The following is a 21,412-nucleotide window of genomic DNA, read 5'->3' as shown; positions in this document are numbered from 1 at the left end:
AACCCCCATACATCCCATACACCATTCACACTACAAATCCAGATCCACCCTAATTGCACCTAATCCAGAACTACTTACCTCCCTTACACATAATCTTTTTGCTAAGGGACTAATAGACTTGACACCGTTCAGAATTCAGTGTATACTCAAAGCAATGACTAGTAATATCACAAAACCGGTATGCTTGTAAATCTCTTTAACAACTCACAATAATGACTTTTATTACCTTTATTCCTACCTCAGTTCATCTAATTGTATATATATATATCGTTACTTTTCATAAAAAGCCTTACCTTCTTTTTGATTTCCAATGTGCATTTTCTCTTATTTTTCTGCTTACGTTCCCCTTACATTTCAACGTGTAGTTTCTATTTTGTTTTTTTTAACATATTTCTACTATATATATGTGTGTGTGTGTGTGTGTGTGTATTATACTAAAACTCAAAGTTTGTCTGTTTTCCTGCCATTTGATTAAGATGATAAAGATTACAAATAAAATAGTCATTTCCTCCTTTAAGAAAAAAAAGAAATCAAGTTGAAAATGTCAACACTTCAAAGCGTTGTGTCAGCTACCATTGCCTGTCCTGTTTTCTTACTTTCTTTTGTCTTCCCTTAGCCATTTGTACAACTTTCAGAGCGCCATAAATTTGAAAGAGAGAAATTCTCACTATATTTTTATGAGATATTTTTAAATCATGGGTATTTGATTTGTCTTTTTCTTAAAAGGGAAAATTACTAATTTTATTTAAAATAAAATATTAATCTTTATCATCTTAATCAAAAGGCAGAAAAACAGACAGAAAGACTGTCTCTTTATAGACGAAGATTAGTTGCAATGGGAGGAGTTGATTCTCATAAGAATGGAAAAACAAACAACAACAAATGGGTTGTACCTTATAATGAAACTCTTTTAAGAACATTCAAATGCCACTGCAACATTGAAATCGATGCCTCAGTGAGGTTAGTTAACTGTTCAAATAAACAATGATAATGAAATTAGTCAATATCTAATGGGTGTGTATATTGGACCCTCCTAAGCAGGATTTTCAATTCATGAAAGAGCACCTACAATAGTCAGACTGCAAATTCATTTACCAGATAAACAAAGAATATTGCTCAGAAATTATGAGGATATATATGGCTGTCAGTAAATGACATAGAATAACATTGACAGAATTCTTTTTATTGTGCATCGATGATGACTTTAAAACATTAAAAGCCATTTGAATGTTTTCAAAGAAGAAATACTTGGTAGTGTTTATGTTGTCACACCAAAGGCAGGAGAACTGTATTATTTAAGAATTTTATTGCATGAAGTTCGAAATAGTATTTTTTCCTTTCCCACTGTGCATTGACATTTTCAACTTGGAGTGGTTATGACCCAACAGGTCACGGTGGGTACATCTATTATATATATAAAATTACAAATTAAAAACAGCTCTAACAATGTAAACATTATCAGTCACACATAATGTATGTGTTTTGTTTATTCACCAATTTGCTGCTGGGTAGTGTCCTGGGAAAATTCCTTACATGACACTGAGTGTTAAAGAACACTGAATGTCCCACACCAGGTGAGACAAGTTGCTTTGGGATGATCGAGGATAATAGATATTGATATTTTGCCATTATTGTGGCTCATCAGTACTAAGTACTTGGAACACTTCAGAATTAAATGAATTGCCAGTTTAGGACAAATATGCTAATAGTGGGAAGTCTATTTGCTCCACAGTCTATGCTAATTGTGTGAAGTCTATTTGCTCCAGACTGATAATTGATTTCATTTCGAAGTGTTTCAAGCACATGCTACTGATGAGCCACAATAATGGTGAAATATCAACATCTATCATTCTCGATCCTCTTGAGGCGAGTTGTCTCCCTTGGTATGGGACATTCAGTGTTCTTTAACACTTGGTGTCATGCAGGTCACTTTCCTGCAGCAAGTTGTTGTATAAACAAATACATACACTATGTATGTGCAACTGATAATATATATATATATATATATATATATATATATATATATATATATATATATATATATATATACTGACTTCCCAAAATTACACACACCACACACATACACATGTATACATAGGTAAGCTATGTAAACCATATCAATCACTCATAAGTGTGTAACATGCACCATGCTTTTGCTAATAATTTTAGATGCCTATGTAGTGATGAGCAAATATAAACATCCCCTTTGCACTTCCACCCTTGACTGAGCAGAACATTAAGGATACGACAGTTGGAAAGAGATAGGGCTGCACCAGCACTAGTCAGGTATTCATTTCCATTGGAGTATACTGGCCCACAACCTTTTGACAAACTGACAAACACCATAACTACTAGGTGTAGTATAAGTAAAGAACCCAGTAAATTAGATTCAGTAAACAAATATCTGAAGATCATACAATCCAGAGGTATATATATCACAGCTATTACATTACTAGCATATCACAAAGAGCTGAAACCACACAATCAAAATTCAAACAGAAAGCATTAACCAGCGTGGGCATGTAACTTAAAAATTAAAATTTTATTTTTGTGCAAAAGTATCTCACAGACCATTGTAGTTATGAAATGTAACACAGGGAACAACTTCACACATCAGGAAGACCTCAGAAAAAAAAGAAAAAAAACTAGAGAGGCATTTCGGTGATACAGGAATCAAAAGCCTAAACTCCGAACTGCACCATTTGAAACAACTCATACCTACAGCTGAAAGATTAAAATATAAATCTACAACATATAAATGGCAAATTGTCAAATTATTTGCCAAATCCCAAATCAGTTTATCACAGCTTCAGTGAGAACAACTCAATCTCTATATAAGATCAGGTTGAGAGCTACTGGAGATTTCTAGTGGAAACAAATGATAAATTCAACAAACAAGATGAATGGCTAAAAGAACTGGAGCAGGACTACTACCAGCATGTCCAGCAAAAGCAATATGAAATAAGCAGTGAAATACTGGAAACAGTTCTACAGAAAATGTCAAACAAGAAACCTCTAGGTCCAGACTGCAGAACAAACAGTTACTGGCTGAAAAATTTCGCCTTTTATTGACAAGTTTTCATACAATATGGAGAAATTATCAAGGACACACAAGAATTGCTCCAATGGTTATCAATTGCAACTACTCTCCTCATCCCCCAAAATATCCAAACCACCCTTACTAAAAGTTACTGCTAAATAACCTACCAGAACATCATGTGCAAATTATACACTGGATGCCTCAGTCTGTTCTTGCAGGATATGGGGAGACAAAGCAATATATTTGTAGGAGCATTCTTAGTGTATCAGTTTGAAAGATAATGGGATCATTGTGTTATCCAGAGCCAGAAGATGAGTTGTTTGAAGGATGTGAAAATATGCTTGTTAAATTATCAAAGAGTAATTTCTTTTGTCCAGTTACAATTTTTGTACTTATTTTTATTGAACCTATATTCTATTACTATATTTACCACTCCAGCATGGAATGAATTGGTGTAGAGTTACCTCTTGCAAAATATTGAAATCCTCACCGAAATTAACGGGAAGAAGCATTTACCTATCATTAATATTTCTGCTGACTCACCACTCTTGAATTACCACTTATTTATTTGTTTGTTTTAGTTTGTCTGAGGAAAAGCAATCTGCTGCTCAGAGACTGTGTACTCTAATTGATCTGATCAACCAGGTATAGTATTATATTATGATATTGCACTTTGAATTCAGCTTCATTTCATTTACAAAAGCTATGACATTATTTAACTGTTTTGTTACCATATTTCTATTAAAATACACTGACTCTGTTTCAATGAATTTTGAAAATAACAAAAAAACTAATAAAATGAATTTGTCATTATTAAGTTGGACATTTAGAAGGAAGGTTCTAATTAAGATAATTTTAAAACAGGAATTGGTGTCATAGAAGCAGGAGTGGTCTCAGGCAAGTTGGTATCAAAGTGTGCATGTGTGTGTTTCCATTTGATTTTACCTGAAATCTTTTGAAATTATTTGTTTTTTACTGCAGTAATAATATTTAAAGTTATATCTTTTTTCTGATAATAGTTTGAAATGGATGTCCCATAACTATTTGGGTTGTTATGGACTCACTGAAGATATTCAGCCTTCCATAATCACACAAATTATCTTGTTTGTATCTGTACTCTTCCATATTGGAACTCACCATAACAAGATAGTATAACAACTGTCAGTTATATTATGCCTGTGGTGAATTGTACTTTTTCATGATAACAAATAAAGTGGTGATGGATGATTGTGCTGTGCTTAACCCATGGAAATTAAGGCATTACTTATAATTCATACATTTTCACAACCAAAAATCAGCCATTACATATAGTTCATAAGAACTATATGTAATGGAGATGTTCGTGTGATACTGAATATCAAAGTACTATTCTTTTCTCCAGGTTCTAGATGAACTATAAACTGTAAATAATTATTACAGGTTGGCAGAGTTCCCTATAACTACATGTAAAAGTTATTTACAGCTAAGTAGACTTAGTAAAAGTTGACTATAGATGCAATGCAGTTTTGGCAATAGAATATAAACTATAAACTTGTCAGGTGGCTGTTAAAAATTCTATTGACTTGGCCTACTGTTAATTGAGAACCGTGTGTCTTGATAAAGGATACAATTAAGTGTAAGTAAAGAGATATCAACACAGGAATTTTCAGTCTTTTCTATTTTAGAGATCTGAGCTGTTTGAATACTTTGTTTTAGCACAGCTATATAAAGAACATTTTCCCCATTTTCTATAGATATTCCTCTCTGTATAAATTATATAAATCTTATCTTGAGACAATTAGTTGTCTAAACATTAAAATGTTCCTGAAGTTTGTGTTTTGTATTTAATTCTACATTTTTATATATATATTTATCATTTTATTTAGGTTTAATTCATTTAACATACCATATGGGTATTCATATACACTGTCTGCTTTAGGTTATTGTTTCTGTTCTCATTGGGTTCCAAATTGTATAAAAGTTCTTTAGTCCTGTTATGAGGCTTGTCTTTAGAAGGAGTATGTTGCTTTACAACAAATGATTATTATTTTATAGATGGTAGGAAACTTGTTAAAGGAGGTGGAGGTGTTATGAGCTGGTTGAGTAATTTCATTAAGGCTTTTTCATTGCTTCACATATTTTTCTTTTTGAATCACTGAGTTACTTTAGTGCTTGTTAATTTTTACTTTTTCAGTTTATATTTTATATTTTTCAATTAAGCTTTCCATTGCCGATAACTGTATTTAACTTGCACTACCTTCTTACTCAACAGTGTCTGTGTGCTGTTTCTTTTTATTAGTTCTTAGCCATACCATTCCCTTTCAATTAGGCTTATGAAATGGAAAAAGACAAATGTTTCTAGAAATAATTTAACTTGGTATACTCATAATGTTTCTTTTGTTATTGGAGTTTTAGTTTGGCTGCTTCTACTATTTTGTTGGTAATTTGTCATGACTTTAATTTCTTGTTTAGTAATCAATGACTTTGCCTCTGATAATGTATCTCTTTATACTAATCTTTTATCTTTTACTTGTTTCAGTCATTAGACTGCAGCCATACTGAGGCACCACCTTGAAGAAATTTAGTCAAATAAATCAACCGCAGTTCTTGTTTTTTTTTTTAAGCCTGGTACTTATTCTATTGGTCTCTTTAGCTGAATTGCTAAGTTACAGGGATGTAAACACACCAACACCAGCTGGTGTGGGTACAAACACAGACACACACACATATATAAATATATATGCATACATAAACACGCAACAGGTTTCGTCTACTAAATCCACTCAAGGCTTTGGTCAGCCTGAGATTATAGAAGACACTTGTCCAAGGTGCCATGCAATGGTACTGAACCCAGAACCATATGGTTGAGAATCAAACTTCTTATGACACAACCACCCCTATGCCTATCACTAGAAAATTCAGGAGAATAATAATAATAGGCCTATCTCTCAACTATTGTATTTGTTCACCTGAACTGTTACTTTTCTCATCACTTTCATTAGTTTGATTGACTGAATCTCTCTCATTGTAGACATTAAATGTAAACTCTTCAACCGAAGAATAAATATCATCATCACTAATTTCCTTAACTGCAAAGAGTCTTGCGCTTGCTCATCACACACTCATTTTATCACAAAATCGTTTTTTCTTTTCAAAGCAAAAGTAAACAACAGCTAGGGGAGGTGGAGGGGGGGGCACATTATTAACAAGAAGTCATGAACACAGTTGATTACAAAGCTGCAATGTGATAAGTCATCTGATTTTAGTATTTTATCTTTTTCTCTGCTTGTTGCTCATTACTGTTTTAGCAGAAATCTGGCAGAGATGACGTTTAAGCTATTCTCATTATAGTTAAAAGAGTTGTTGGGTTGATTTTGGTGTTGCTTCTAGATAGTAGTGGTGATAAACGTTGCTTTACACACCCACATACACATATACTAATTGTGATCCAAGAAAATATAGGCCCACACAAATATTCACAACAATATTCACTGTGATTTAGTGACACTTGCACACACATACACACACACATACATATGCACACACCTACACACACGCATACATACATACATATGCAAGCATAAACACACACACACATACATACATACATATGCAAGCATAATCACACACATGTATGTATGTGTCATGACTATAGCTTGTCAAATTCTGAACTATATTTTGATTGTATCTAAGATTGCCAAGAAGAGGCCTTTTGAGTAAAAAGAAAGTGTAGCCTTTGAATTGTTAAAATTTTTTTCTGAATTTCCTTAAGGGTAAAATAACAGGCTATATCCCAGAATTATAGGTCAAGCTTTACAATTTCCATAAGTGGGAAATCCCTTAACCTGAGACACCATAGTGCAGACAGAGGATGTCCAAAGTAGGATTTCCATCTTTATACCAAATGTGCTAGACAGCTAAACTGCATAATTTTTTTCTTTTTATTTTCTATATTCATTTAATAAATTGCTACTCCAATTAACTAATCTTGTAGGTTATTTTGTTTTTCTTTGCTCAATATAACATTATTACAATCTACCAATTGTTAAAATCCATGGGTTTTCCCCTTTTATTTTAAAGATTATCTCTTATTACTCTGATTGAATTACTTAGTTGTCTCCCTTGAACTGTGAGATTGCTTTATGTTGATAACACCTTGAAGGTGCTTCTTTTCCACTTTACCGAAAGGAGCTTTGGCCAGAATGAACTGATGTCGTCAAACGGTATCCAACAATCATCAGGTATTTTGACCCTAAACCACAACACCCTCCCGTTGGTGGGTCAGCAGAGGTTCCAGCTTAGCTCCTCTCTCTTGCTCCATGATCAGCAAGAGGCCTCTCACATCCTGTGCATAGCTACCCTTTGTTCTTTTTCTCTCATTCCAATGGCTGCAAACATCATCCATACCAACAGCATCGAACACAGAAAAAAGAAGTAACCTATGAGATTGTTTAATCGGATGAATGTAGAAAGAAAAAAGAAGAAAAAAACGCAGTTAGAGCTTTCTAACACATTTGTCATAAAGATGGAAATTCTGCTACAGGTATCCTCTATCTGCACTGTGATGTCTCAAATTATGGGATTTCATATTTGTGGACATTGTAATTAGATTTTTTTAACATATTATTCCAAGTATATTATTTTTCTCATATTTATTCTTGAATTGTCTTGTTATTAGGAAACAATCTGCATTTTTTTCCACCTTGTCCCTTTTAATGTCTTCACTATAAAAGTGTATAGTGTATACACTTCAAAACAAAATACTTTTATTGGCTTTAGTTTCAAGCTTTGTGAATTTGTAATAATTTTGTGTATTTTTCTGCTAGGGGAGTTTATATATATATAAAGGTTATAAAGGGTATTGGATTCAACCAAACCCAAAGATACAGGTAATACCGAGTAAGTGCTGTATACTGGCTAGTTTTGCCCCTGTCGTTGTATAAACATGAGTGGGGAATATAATATAGGTCGTGTATTAGCGTGTGTATGTATAAAGAGAGAAAAAGATAAAGAGACCAATGGCAAAGTTAGAAATATATTTTATGGATAAAGTCTTACAGCTGTTTCAGGGAAAATCCAATGTATCTCTTCATCGGAGACGGTAATAGTTGAGGAATGGATTATTACATCTATAAGAGGAGATTTGTAGTAAGAAGTGAGAGCGATGTGCAGAAAAAAGAACAAAGAAGAAACAGTACTTGGAGTGTAGCTTTATTCCAGCAGTAAACATCCATGTAAAGAATCCTTGCGGGTATTTTCCGGAGATAATTGTAGTAGCAAAGGTGGATATATATCATATCGTATCTGGAGAACTATGTGCGTTGTTTACTCAAAGGATAGCCTTTGTGTAGGGTTAAGAGGTCAAGCCTTAAGACAGGAAGGAAGGGGGAGGAAGCAATTCAAGTGAGAAATATGGTTGATAGTAGTAAGCAGTTGTATGGTCAGTTATTCTGACAAGAAGGAAAGAAGAAGTAGAGAGAGCAAAAGGAAGAATGTGAGGGTGGAAGCATAAGTTTAGTAAGGAAAAAGGAATGTGGGGAGGTAATGTGGAGATGTAATTATTGTGTATAGTGTCAGGCTATGAACCTATAAGTGGTGAGGGTGTAGGTGGCATTCTAAGAACAGTATTAAAGGAAAATAAGAGAATAGAATTAGTAGTGATATGTTCTAAAAATAGAGCTAAACCTATTTTCAAGATGGTAGAAGGGGGATGCTACCTAGAGTTGATTGGGGTTATCAATAGGGAGTTGTGGGAGGTAATGTGGAGATCTATTGAAAATACGTAAAGGCTATGAAGGAACCTACAAGTGGTGGTGGTGTTGGTGGCTATCAAAGGAAAGTATAAAGGAAGTAAATTAAGAAAAAAGATTTAGTAGTGATAAGATCTAAAAAAGAAATAAATCTATTCTAAAGGTGGTAGAAGGGGGACCAGTTGCATAGGTTACCTATAGGGAGTTGTGTGAGTATGTTGTGTGGTCATTTGTGAATTTGTGTCTGTGATAGAATTTGAATGTATGGAAAAAACGGTGATTGCAGGTGCTAAGTGTTTCGTTATATCGATTAGGTAGAGTGGGAGAATTGTATTTTAAAATATGGAACGCCTCCTTTAAGCAAAGCTTGCAATTAGAGCGCTGGCCCTGGTATAGAATTCCAGAGTCCAGGATGGACCATTTTAAAGTATACTGGGTATTTGTGTTTTTGAGGTGGTGAGTGTGGTTAGCTAGTGTTGTAGATTTACTGTGTTTGTCATATCTAAAAGAGTGCAAGTGGGCTGCATAGCGTTGCTTGAAGTTTTTAGTTGAACCTATGTATGCAGCTGTAGAGTTATATAGCAGATTGGTTACAGTGCATTTATATATTACGTTATATCTTACGCAATGCGTTTGTAGCGGGCAGATTGTCCCGGAGCAACAGTTACAAGTAGATGAGACTTGGGGGTTATGCTCTGTGGTAGATGAGGCATTATTGCTGGAGGATATGTTTATAATTAATATAAACAGTAGGTTGCAATATTTCACCAAAAAGGAGAACTATAATTGTCACTAAATGTGACTAGGGTGTTAAGAAACATCTACATTGCTAGAAATACGACCTAAAATGCTCTAATTCTCTAGTTAACGCACATGAATGAAAACATACACTAACAGGGACCTGAATCATCTGAAAAATGCTGATCGAGAATTCTTAATGCAGATGTTAGATTTGGCAGTTTCCATTGCCTCATCAGTTAAGCTCACTCAATCTCAGCTTTCCTTGGCTTGCTTCTCTATTAGCGAATATGTTTTCGTCATCCAAATTAATGTATGATTTAGCAATTTGCTATATTTGCATAAAATTAATATAAATGGCAGGTTGCAATATTTTACCAAAAAGGAGAATTATAATTCTTACTAAAGATATTAAGAAACACCTACATTGCTAGAAATACAAGCTAAAAATACTCTAATATTGTAGTTAATGCACATAAAAGAAAACATATACTCTAACAAGGATCTGAATCATCCGATTGTTTGGTGGTAGTGGGTTCAGGTTCTTCATCTAATTCAGGGTTAATGACAAGTTCCCTTGTGAATTTGCAAGCTTCCTTGACAATAGAATGTGACTTTGTGCTGCTTTTGTGTTAGCATACAAGCTGCAGCATCCAGTCCTGTAATAGATAAGTACCTCTTCACTGCTATTGTTCTACCTGCATTGTTCCTCTTCCCCCATTATTTCTAGGTAGGTACAATAATGTTGTTGTTGTTGTTGTTGTTGTTGTTAAACAAATGTTGTCAACTTTACAGACTGTGGGTGATTCAATTTCGGACATGTTGCTTATAGAAACCATCTTGCATTCTCTTGGTTGGAATACAGTGAAGTGGGATGCAATTTATAAAGAGAAGCCATCTGTCCTCAAACAAATCAAAGTAAGATTTTAATTTTTCCTCCTCCTCATGATATTTGTATTCCTTACTGTCTTTCATTAAAGAATAATTTACTTGTATCATTTTGAATGAAATTCACACAAAATTTGGAGAATAAGCACCATGTTTTGAATTATATCTTATCTTATAGAGCTTAATCCATATAACACTCATAAAGCAATTACCATATCATCTCAAGATACAGGAGCGTCTAGTGATTTGCTTAATATTTTGAGGTGCAGAGTCACAAATTAAAATTCTTCTTGAATTATCTGGGTAATAGATAATTCAATAATCCATTTTTATTTATTTTTACTGAGAGTGGATAGCTGAAAGGATATTTGACCATAAATCTGCAATTATTTTATTTCTTGGTTTATTGTGAATACAGGCTTAATGTTTTCTCCAAATTGTACTTTTGTTTTATAAATATGATTAATAAATAAAATTTATTTCAAAATATAAAAAAAAACCCACCCAAAAGGATTCTTGACCTTTGGGTGAGAACAAAAGTCTTCCACAGGGTTAATGTGACTTATTCATGTTTTTGTTCTGAAGAAATCTATCCTGCTATTTGTCTGCTTTTTGTTGCCATCTTGGTAATGTGTATATAAAATGATTCATTGCACATACTGATCCCCGACTTTCTCGCTATCTGTGACTTTGAGATTGCAGTGCCTTCAGGTTCTGTTTATGCAGGCTGTGGTACATTGTGCAGTGCTTGAAATTACCCAACATTAAACTGAATGTTGTTTCATATATTGCATTTAAGTACCACTGCAAGCTTGCAACATTGTCAAAGTTCTTTATTACCTGTGATAATTTTGTATCGTTGGTGTTGCTAGTCACTGGCATAATGGCCCTAAGGTTGTTCCCTGAAAGATGTTACTCAGAATTTGTGCTTCCTTAGAGAGGGCACCATTAACTGACTTCTATGTAGCCTGACCTCTATGTAAGTCATGTATCCACTCTCCTAGTTTGCCAACTGTGCCAAGGTCTCACAGCTTGTGACATATCCTGCCATGATCCACCTTCTGAAAGGTCTTTGCATATTCAAGATATATCACATTGAAATTTGAATGGTCGAGCAACTTCTTCAAAAGCTAGTCATACTGTTATAAGAGGTGTGTGAGGCAGCTTCTTCCTGAACAGAAGCCATACTAAGTATTGTTCAGTAAGTCATTTTCTTCTAAGAACGCTATCAGTTTCCTTCTCAGGATTTGTTTCATGATTTTACTGACATGTGAAGTCAGAGAGATAATCCTATATGTATGTGTGTGCAAAATGGTAATGTGAAAATTATAAAATAAGGAAGGTGACTAGACGCAATATAAAATCAAAAAGGAAAAATTCAGTTGTCATTAAGTGACTGAAGGTGCAGGGTGGCACCTATATTACCAGAAACAAGAGTCAAAGGCCCTTATATCTACAAAAAGCACATTGTCTATATGTATATAAATATATATATATATATTCATCATCATCATAATCGTTTAATGTCCAGGACGATTGACAGGAGCTGGCCAGGTGGAAAATCTACCCAAGGCTGCTGTGTCTGTTTTGGCAGGGATTTTACAGCTGAATGCCCTTCCTAACACCAACCACTCTACAGAGTGGACTCAGTGCTTTTTATGTGACATGAGCACAGACGAAGTTAGTTTTGGCAAGATTTTTACAGCTGGATGCCCTTCCAGATACCAACCACATTACAGTGTGGACTGGATGCTATTAAAGTGGCACCAGCACTGGCAGGGTAACCAAGTAACTCACAAGACAAGGAATTATGAGAGGAGCAGGGCATTTGTGTCAGAGGATGGAAGTTAGAGTGTGACAAAGAGACAGAGAGACAGAAGCAGGTGTCTTGCCACAATAGAGGAGGTGATCCTGTATCAAATAGTGAAAGATTAGAGTGTAACAGAGAAACAGAGTGGCAGAAATAGGTGTCTTGCTATACAGGTACATGGTTACCCAGTGAGAGAGAGGTACAGAAAGAGGTCAGAATCAAGTGTGCTGATATAAAGGTGTTATTTAGTTACCTAGTCAGAGGAGAAACAATGGCCCAGTGGTTAGGGCAGCGGACTCACGGTCATAGGATCGCGGTTTCGATTCCCAGACCGGGCGTTGTGAGTGTGTATTGAGCGAAAACACCTAAAGCTCCACGAGGCTCCGGCAGGGTATGGTGGCGAACCCTGCTGTACTCTTTCACCACAACTTTCTCTCACTCTTACTTTCTGTTTCTGTTGTGCCTGTAATTCAAAGGGTCAGCCTTGTCACACTGTGTCACGCTGAATATCCCCGAGAACTACGTTAAGGGTACCCGTGTCTGCGGAGTGCTCAGCCACTTGCACATTAATTTCACGAGCAGGCTGTTCCGTTGATCGGATCAACTGGAACCCTCGACGTCGTAAGCGACGGAGTGCCAACAACAACAATATGTATATATATATATACTCTTTTACTCGTTTCAGTCATTTGACTGCGACCATGCTACAGCACTGCCTTTAGTCGAGCAAATCAACCCCAGGACTTATTCTATTGGTCTCTTTGCTGAACCACTAAGTTACAGGGATGTAAACACACCATCATCGGTTGTCAAGCAATGTTGGGAGGACAAACACAGACACACAAACATATACACACACATACATATATATATATGCACATATATACAATGGGCTTCTTTCGGTTTCTGCCTACCAAATCCACTCACACGGCTTTGGTCGGCCTGAGGCTATAGTAGAAGACACTTGCCCAAGGTGCCACGCAGTGGGAATGAACCTGGAACCATGTGGTTGGTAAGCAAACTGCTTACCACACAGCCACTCTTGTGCGATATATAAATACAAAATGGGACAACGCGAAACATCCAAACAGTTAAGTGATACTAAAAAGGGGACAACAAAACATCCAAATAGACGATACAAAGAAAACAAGGACGGGTCATTCTGAGCTTTTTTTCCTCAGTCGAGTTCCAGATTATCTTTGCAATTTCGGCTGGTTATTGTTGAGATTGCTCCAATCTGGCCAGCTGCAAGGAAAAACTAAGCTAAGAGCATTAGATTTCTTGAAAGAAAGCAGCGAATGTATATGAAAACAAGGACTGAAAAAAACGGAGAATGTTACACAAATACAAATAACAGGACATAACAACAGGTGTCTTTCGACTAAGGATGAATTAAATTAAGCTGGTGTGTGTGGAAGTAAAGCCTTATGGCAGGGTTACAAGATTTCACAGGCACAGGGAGGAATATAGATGTTGCACGGACGGCTGCCGAACCAAGAAAGAAAGTTTAAGCTTGGCCGAACACCAGTCACGTGGGGAGAGAAGAGAGAGAGAGATATATACACACATGCATATCTAATATGTGTTGTTGTTGATGATGATGATTAAAACACATTATCATCATCAGCAACAAGGCAGTGAGCTGGCAGAATTGTTACTGTTCTGGACAAAAATGCTTACTGGCATTTCTTCTCATTTGTCATTCTGAGTTCAAATGTTACTAAGATCAGTTTTGCCTTTCATCCTTTCAGGGTTGATAAAAAAAAAAAAGAAAAGTACCAGCTGAGTAATCAACTGTCTTTTCTTCAGTGACAGTAACTTGATAACATTCCCTTTTCAATATAACTCTGTCTCATCTACATTGAAAATAAGTTCCTCTGGATATTTGACATACTGTACAATAGCTTGAAATTCTCTAGGGAATGTTTTAGCTGCTTAATGTGTACACTTGGTGCATCTCTGTTTATTTTAACACTGCAAAACCTCTGTGAGTTTTACAACACATACTATATACAAATGTTTCATCGCTTTCTTCTTTTCCTTTCATTTCATCCACAAAAAAGAAAAAATTTGCCAGGTAATAGCTTATTGAAATGTAGTGGAAACATAAAGAAAATTTCCATCTTCTAAAGTTGAGATTAACAATATGAAAAATTATTGTGAAAAATTTGTTCCATGAATATGATGATCAATGAAAATAAACAAGATAATAAATATAGTCAAGATTCTGATGTTGAAGTTTCACTATTGCCAATTTTACCTTTTATTTCTTTAAAAATTAGAAAATAACTGCAAATATAAGAAACAAAATGCTCTTTACTTTCCATTCTACAGCTGGTCTTGAGTTTGAAAAGGCAATGTAATGAAATTACTTATTTATCTATTTAATAGGTGAAAGATAAGCTTGTATTTAAAACAACTTATGATGAACAGAAACTAACTCAACCATTAGATCTGCAAAATGCCATTGACCAACTTTGTGCTGCTGTATGTGGTGGTCGTGCCTTTGTGCGGTAAGAATGTATTTTGCTTTCTTGTCTTTATGTGAAGCAGTTCTTGATTAATTTAAACTTGAAATCAAAAAGCTTGTTTTATTTTTTTAATAATCTGCTGAAGTGATGATTCAAATGTTAGGAATAAAGCATAGATGTGTGATGTATGGAAGAAAAGAGCATTGGCATACTTTAGATAGATATCTCTTTAGTTGATGATAGGAATGTTCATGTTTTGTTTTGGATACCTGATTCACAATTCATATATGACCAGTATCTTTCAGGTATTCTGAATTACTGCATTACCATCATCAATTTATGTCTGGTTTTTTTTTATGTTTGCATGGGTCTTCTCTAGTTCAGTGTCTCACCACTTTTTGCAATCCCTTGTCATCTCCTCTTTGAGTTCAGTCCATGCCACTTCTTCCCATGTCTTCGTCTACAGGTTCCATCTACATGGATCACATGGTATTGTCTTTTCTCTTGCACACTACATCTGATACTTCTCATAACCACTTTTTCCTCTGTGCATATTTGTACTTCCTCATTCATTTACATTTTTACATAAGAGGTATCACTTGTATTCAAGAAAGAAGAATGTGATGGTAAGAACAGTTGTATAATGAAGCACTGTTCATTTAATGTGGCTGGAACCTGCAGAAGATGAAGACCCAGGCAGACATGGGATGAAGTGGTGAAAGCTGAGCTCAGAACTTTGAGCCTGGTAGATGAAATGACAAAGGACTGGGATCTCTGGCAATATGAGGATATAAAAAAAACTTACCCTCCACAGTAGGTCTGAGTTTTAGAAGTGCCATATTTTGGATCCTCCACCTGTTACAGTGACTCCTCCTCATGCAATACATCTCTTTCCCCTCCCACCAGTAACTGTATCATCATTACTACTCCTGATACTCACTGCCTTCCATCTTCTGCATCTTTCAATCATTCCCAGCTCTTGTCTCATCCTCCTTTCAACCGTACCTATTTTGACAGTCTGTATGCCCCCTCCTCTTTTTTTTCCCCGTGCTAAGTGTAAGCTTACAGTTCCCTCTGTATGAACCTGCTCTGCCTCGTCCACCCCAGTAATAACCTCATTTCCAAACATGAAGCTGTTCCTCCACCTACCCTAGGCATGTAGTCCTGCAGCAAACTGCAGGTGACATGAAAAAAGCACCCAGTCCATGCTGTAAAGTGGTTGGCATTAAGAAGGGCATCCAGCCATAAGAAAACCATACCAAAGCAAATATTGGAGCTTGATGTAGTCGTTGGACATGTTGATTCCTGTCAAACCATCCAACCAATGCTCACTTTATTTCTTTTCAACTTTGCATATGCTCTGCATTCAGTGATCATGTTTTCATACCATACTGTATTGCACTTTGTACACAAGCATCATAGAATTGTCTTTCACTTGCAAAGATAGCCCCTTTGTAGCTTCCTCTTGAGGAATTGCTTTGCCCTGCCTAAGCTCTTCTCCTTGCTGCACAGTGTGTCCTGTCACTTTCATAGATCGCTTCAGCGATATCAGTGACACCATCTGGTTCTGTGCTGAACTAATCTGTAATGTCAGTTTTGACAGTGTCAGGTGGCAACAGGTTAAACTACAGTTGACAACAGATCATGCCTGTTAGATTTGGTGGCCTTGGCCTCCATTCCACATTGGACCTGGCTCTGCCAGCTTATCTTTCCTCAATCTCCTTCAGTTGCACCCTCATTGGTGAGGTACTCCATGGAATGGCTGAACATGACGTGACCAGGGAACTAGAGTCAGCTCTAATCGGTTGGACTGTTGAAGGTCTTACCATCTCCCAGAATACAGATGTCCAACGTAACTGGGATAACATCAGATGCAATTCTGCCTTTGGATGGATTGAGATATCTTTAAACTAGCACTGCCTCACCTACCCCTGTTCTGCTTCACAGCTAAACAGCAGTGTATAGCTTAATTTGGTGTTCTCTTCATCTTCATCAGCCACTACTCTCTTTGATGATGAGTGCACTTGTAACAGAGTGGCTCCATGCCTTGGTCTCTGCATGTGTGAGCCTCACAAATGCCGATATGGAGCCTGCATCCATCATCCTGTAGCCAAAGCATAGGCCAGTTCTGCCAACATGCCGCTCTGAATGACAAAATTAGAAGGGGCCTTGACACTGCTGGCTTCCCATCACAACTGGAGCCTGTGGGGATGGTAAGTACCCTGACGGAATAACCCTCTTCCCATATGGGAGAGGTAGATCCCTAATCTGAGATGCAGTGTACTATGACACATTTCTGGCTCCAATCTTGCTGCAAACTTGGGTATCACCAACCATAACGCAGAGAACAGAAAACTAAACAGATACAGGAGTTTTACCAAGTGCTATCAGTTTGTGTTGGTTGCATTCAAGTATTCTTGGATCATGCACTGTCGATTTCCTCTGCAAAATTATGATAACTGTGGCCCATCTTAGAAATTATCTCCATGAGGTGGGCTGGCTGCTGCAGCAAGTGTTACTGGCCATTCTCCTTAGCAATGCCTTTGCAATCATGTCCACAAGGGTGTACAACCCATTATTCTCCCCCACCCCATCTTCTACTGCTTAACCCCCCACCCCATCTTCTACTGCTTAACCCCCCACCCTGTTTTCTTTTTCTATGTTCCCTTGAAATAGTTCTGAGTATTTTTTCTAGATAATTTGATGTTTTATACTTTTAATGCTTTTTTTCTTCTTCCTTCCTCTAAAAATATGTTCATAAAAATTTGCGACTTTAAAAATATTTTTAAAAATCCCATTTACTGCCTTGTTTTAAAAACAGCATATGGTTGTTAGAGAAACTCATTTTGGGGAGGAATCAATGGATATGTGCTGCTGAGAGTAATCATAGAAATGAAAAAGAAAAAGTATCTTAGAGAGTATATAAATAAGTAAATCAATAAATAAATAAAGAAAGAAAGAAAGAAAGAGAGAGAGAGAGAGAGAATTGAATTGTTAGGCAGTTGGCAACAAAATATAAATGTGTGCCATGATTTTAATTTTTATAATTATTAAAACTTATCCAAAATTTTTGTAAGGTTTGTTTGAGGTTGTATCCTGAAATTAGTAATCATGCTTCAAGTGCTGAATTCTGTAACCAGATTGAGTATAGACATTTGAAATTAATAAAGAATATATCTATAGATTTTAGGTAACACTATATGTATGGTTGTGAAGCATGGACCCTAAGTGAGAGTGTACACCAAATGACTGACTTCCTTTGAGATGATATGCTATAGGCAAATGCTATGGTTCAGCGTGGTAACCTGTAGGACAAAGGATTCAGTATTAAGGGAAATACTGAATATTAGTGGGATAAAAAGTGGGGAAGAGGGTCATACAGGGCAAAGTGCAATATTTGGGCCACATTATCAGGGCTCAAACCTCTTTGTCCACATCCTCAGGGGTTAGGTGAATGGAAAATGAGTTTGCAGGTGACAAAGACATAGATGAAGTGGTGACATCAAGGACTGGTCAGGGAGGACACTGTTGGAGTGTATGACTGTAGTGTGTGGCAAGGAGTGCTGTGTCTGAATGGGTATCATCATCATCATTGTCATAAGTATAGATAGAAGTAAATACCTTGTCCTTAAATGCAGTATTTTCATTGTTAGAAACAGGACCAACCAAATTAGTTTCAGTTATATGAATCCAATAATGTATTTTTTCATATATTTTTAAAATATTTATGAAACAAATAATTTATATTTATTTTCATTTCAGTCCTTCTGGAACGGAAGATGTTGTTAGAGTATTTTCAGAAGCAGACACTATTGTAAGGGGAAAATCTTCTGTATTTATGTTTTAATGTTCTTTGATATAATTTTGACTGTTAATGTACTTATCCAATTGCTATTCTTCCTTCTGTAATATTCTGAATTCATCATAAACTATCGTTTCTCAGTTGTAGTTATTTTTCTTACATCACTAATAATGTTAAGAAAGGTGAAGATGTCACATATTATTCCTTACTGCCATAAAATCTCTTCTTTTGTTTCTGTAAGGTATCAATATAATCAAATTTTCAACAAAAATACTGCTCAAATCTCATTGTACAACCCTTAAATTTATCCAAAACCTAACCAAGCATGTCAATGCCAGTTAGACTTGACATACATTCACTCAGACACTTATGTAATGACATCAACTCTAACACTTGTCTCCTAGATTCTAATTGCTGAGCTAAGGATATTGTCAACCAGTGTATAGTTAACTTGACCAATAGCTCTACAGTTGGCAATGGTATCTACTAATAGATACCAAACTTTATTAACAATAAAAATAGTTCCACTGCATAATCTAAATAAAAAAAAGATCTTGTCTAGGGCCAATAATAAAAATCCTTACAGTTTATATATATTGAAGAGTTTGTAAACACTGTTCACCAGAGATAAAACCTTGAATCAGCTTTCAGATAGGGTCCTACCCAATATCCACAGAACACTCGGAATCTACAAATATTTTCAACCAACTATTTTACCCACCATCAAACCTGACCCTCTCTATATATTTTACCCTTCATTCATTCCTCAAACCACCCATACATTCCTTTTTATTTTCACTATACTTTATTATCTTTCCAGTCTTTTAAACCATTCAACTTCCCTCTTTATTACTGTCATCATCAGCATCAGCATCATCAGCATCATTTAATGTCTTCCTTCCATGCTAGCATGGGTGGGACGGTTTCTCAAGAGCTGGCCAGGCAGAAGCCTGCACCAGACTTCTGTGACTGTTTTGGTAGGATTTTTTATAGCTGGATGCCCTTCCTAATACCAACCACTCAGCAGAGTGGACTTAGTGCTTTTTATGTGGCACAAGCACAGGTGAGGTCAGTTTTGACAAGGTTTTTACAGCTGGATGCCCTTCTGTACACCAACCACTTTACAGTGTGGACTAGGTGTTTTTAAGTGGCACCTGCACTGACAGGGTCACCAAGTACTTGCAAGGGAGATAAATAGATAGTTAGATAGATAGATAGATAGATAGAGAGAGAGATCAGGAATGAAGACAGAAACAGGTGCGCTACTGTAAAGGAAATACATGATTACTCAAGCTGAGGGAAGTGCAGGAGAAAGAGAGAGAGAGAGAGAGAGAGAGAGAGAGAGGGGATCAGAATATAAATGGGATGGTTGAGTAGAGGAAGAGAGAAATAAAAATGGTGGCAAGTGCCAGGGCATACCTTTGAGGTTCAAAATGCCATGATATAAGTGGCAGGATATTTCAAAGGAAGTGTGATTAATGAGTGCAGAGTGGGGAAGTGAGTGGTGAAAACCTAGGTATATATATAGAGTCGGTGGGGCTTAATTTACATCTCCATCTTTTTCTAACCATATCTTAATTTATTTCATCTTGTTGAGCACTCAGCACATTTCTTTGAATTACCATCATGCTTCTTATCTTCACATTCTTAAATAGGATTTCTTTCCACCTATAAACTCTTAATTGCTTTCCTTCACTAAAATAATCAACACTACAAAGATTGTTTGTCAACATAGCATGGCAGTCCTGGTTTAGGACGAATGTTGCTGTAATTTAGCCCCAGGAGACATCTTCTCCAGCTGGCTATACGACACGATCTGTGTCCTTATATTTTCAAACAAGGGAATCTAGCACCCTAACTCAGCTCAAAACAATATCTGTGTATCACGATTTCCGGGTTATTTCCCTTCATCAGCACAGAATAATTGTTTGGCTGGAGGTGGCGCTGCCAAATTCCTGTTTGAAATATATAGTTTTCAAAGTGACAACTAGTCACTGATCTATAAATTGAGCTGAGTGGGGGTGCTAGATTCTCTTGTTTGAAAATATAAGGACACAGATCGTGTCGTATAGTCAGCTGGAGACGATGTCTCCTGGGGCTAAATTACAGCAACATTCATCCTAAACCAGGACTGCCATGTTATGCTGGCAAACAATCTTTATTCCAAAGTACTGTTGCTGAATATCTCTCATTGTGAAATTTACAAATAGTAATTTTCTCACTACATCTCATATTGACTTTTCAATGTCACTTTTTCTGCTAAGTACTTTATGTAAAAAGTTTTTTAATTTTGATATTGTCTTACTTTATACCTACACTGTATACCTGTCCATATTCTTTTATCCAACAGTAACAACACAAACAGTTCCAATTATACTATCAGACCTTACTGAATATATGTATTTTGTCAGCTTACATTGAAAATATATAATAAATATATAAATATTTAACTTTCACTCATTAACATCTGTTATTTACTGTTGTTACTTTAACTTTTGTGTTTATTCACTGAAACCAACTTGGATAGAAATTTCTTAGCATCTTTCATTTAATTCCCTTGTCATTCATCGAACTTTTATCACAACCTTTACCTGTATCATCCTCATTAAAGTCTAACAATCCACCACCCTTCCTTACTTTGATTTGGCTTTTTCCAGCCCTTCATTTCGTAACTCATTTTCTACATCAGCTCAACTCACCATAATTTTGAAATGGCCAACATCTTGGTCCCCCACCAGTGTTGGCTTGTTTATCTCTTCATAACTTAGTGGTTTGGCAAAAGAGACCAATAGAATAAATACTAAGCTTTAAAAGAAAGAAAGCACTGGGGTCAATTTGTTTCACTAAACCCTTAAAGGCATCATGACCACAGTCCAATGACTGAAATGTATATATATATATATATATAATATATGTGAGTAAAAATAAATATAT

At 36.0% G+C, this 21,412-nt stretch overlaps 1 protein-coding gene across 1 annotated transcript in view; it reads left to right on the top strand.

Moving 5' to 3' along the window:
* Positions 1–21,412, top strand: part of LOC106875741 (phosphoacetylglucosamine mutase) — a 93,697-nt gene that overhangs the window by 69,668 nt on the left and 2,617 nt on the right. Inside the window, exons 13-16 of the mRNA XM_052965858.1 lie at positions 3,622–3,685; positions 10,303–10,425; positions 14,597–14,718; positions 18,439–18,490. Of these exons, the coding sequence (XP_052821818.1) occupies positions 3,622–3,685; positions 10,303–10,425; positions 14,597–14,718; positions 18,439–18,490 (361 nt within the window). The remainder of the gene's footprint in view (positions 1–3,621; positions 3,686–10,302; positions 10,426–14,596; positions 14,719–18,438; positions 18,491–21,412) is intronic.

Source organism: Octopus bimaculoides, chromosome 2 (genome assembly GCF_001194135.2).
Source record: "Octopus bimaculoides isolate UCB-OBI-ISO-001 chromosome 2, ASM119413v2, whole genome shotgun sequence".
Lineage (NCBI taxonomy): Eukaryota > Metazoa > Mollusca > Cephalopoda > Octopoda > Octopodidae > Octopus > Octopus bimaculoides.
Note: the sequence above shows the minus strand (reverse complement) of the source record. Positions and strands in the feature narration are given on the sequence as shown.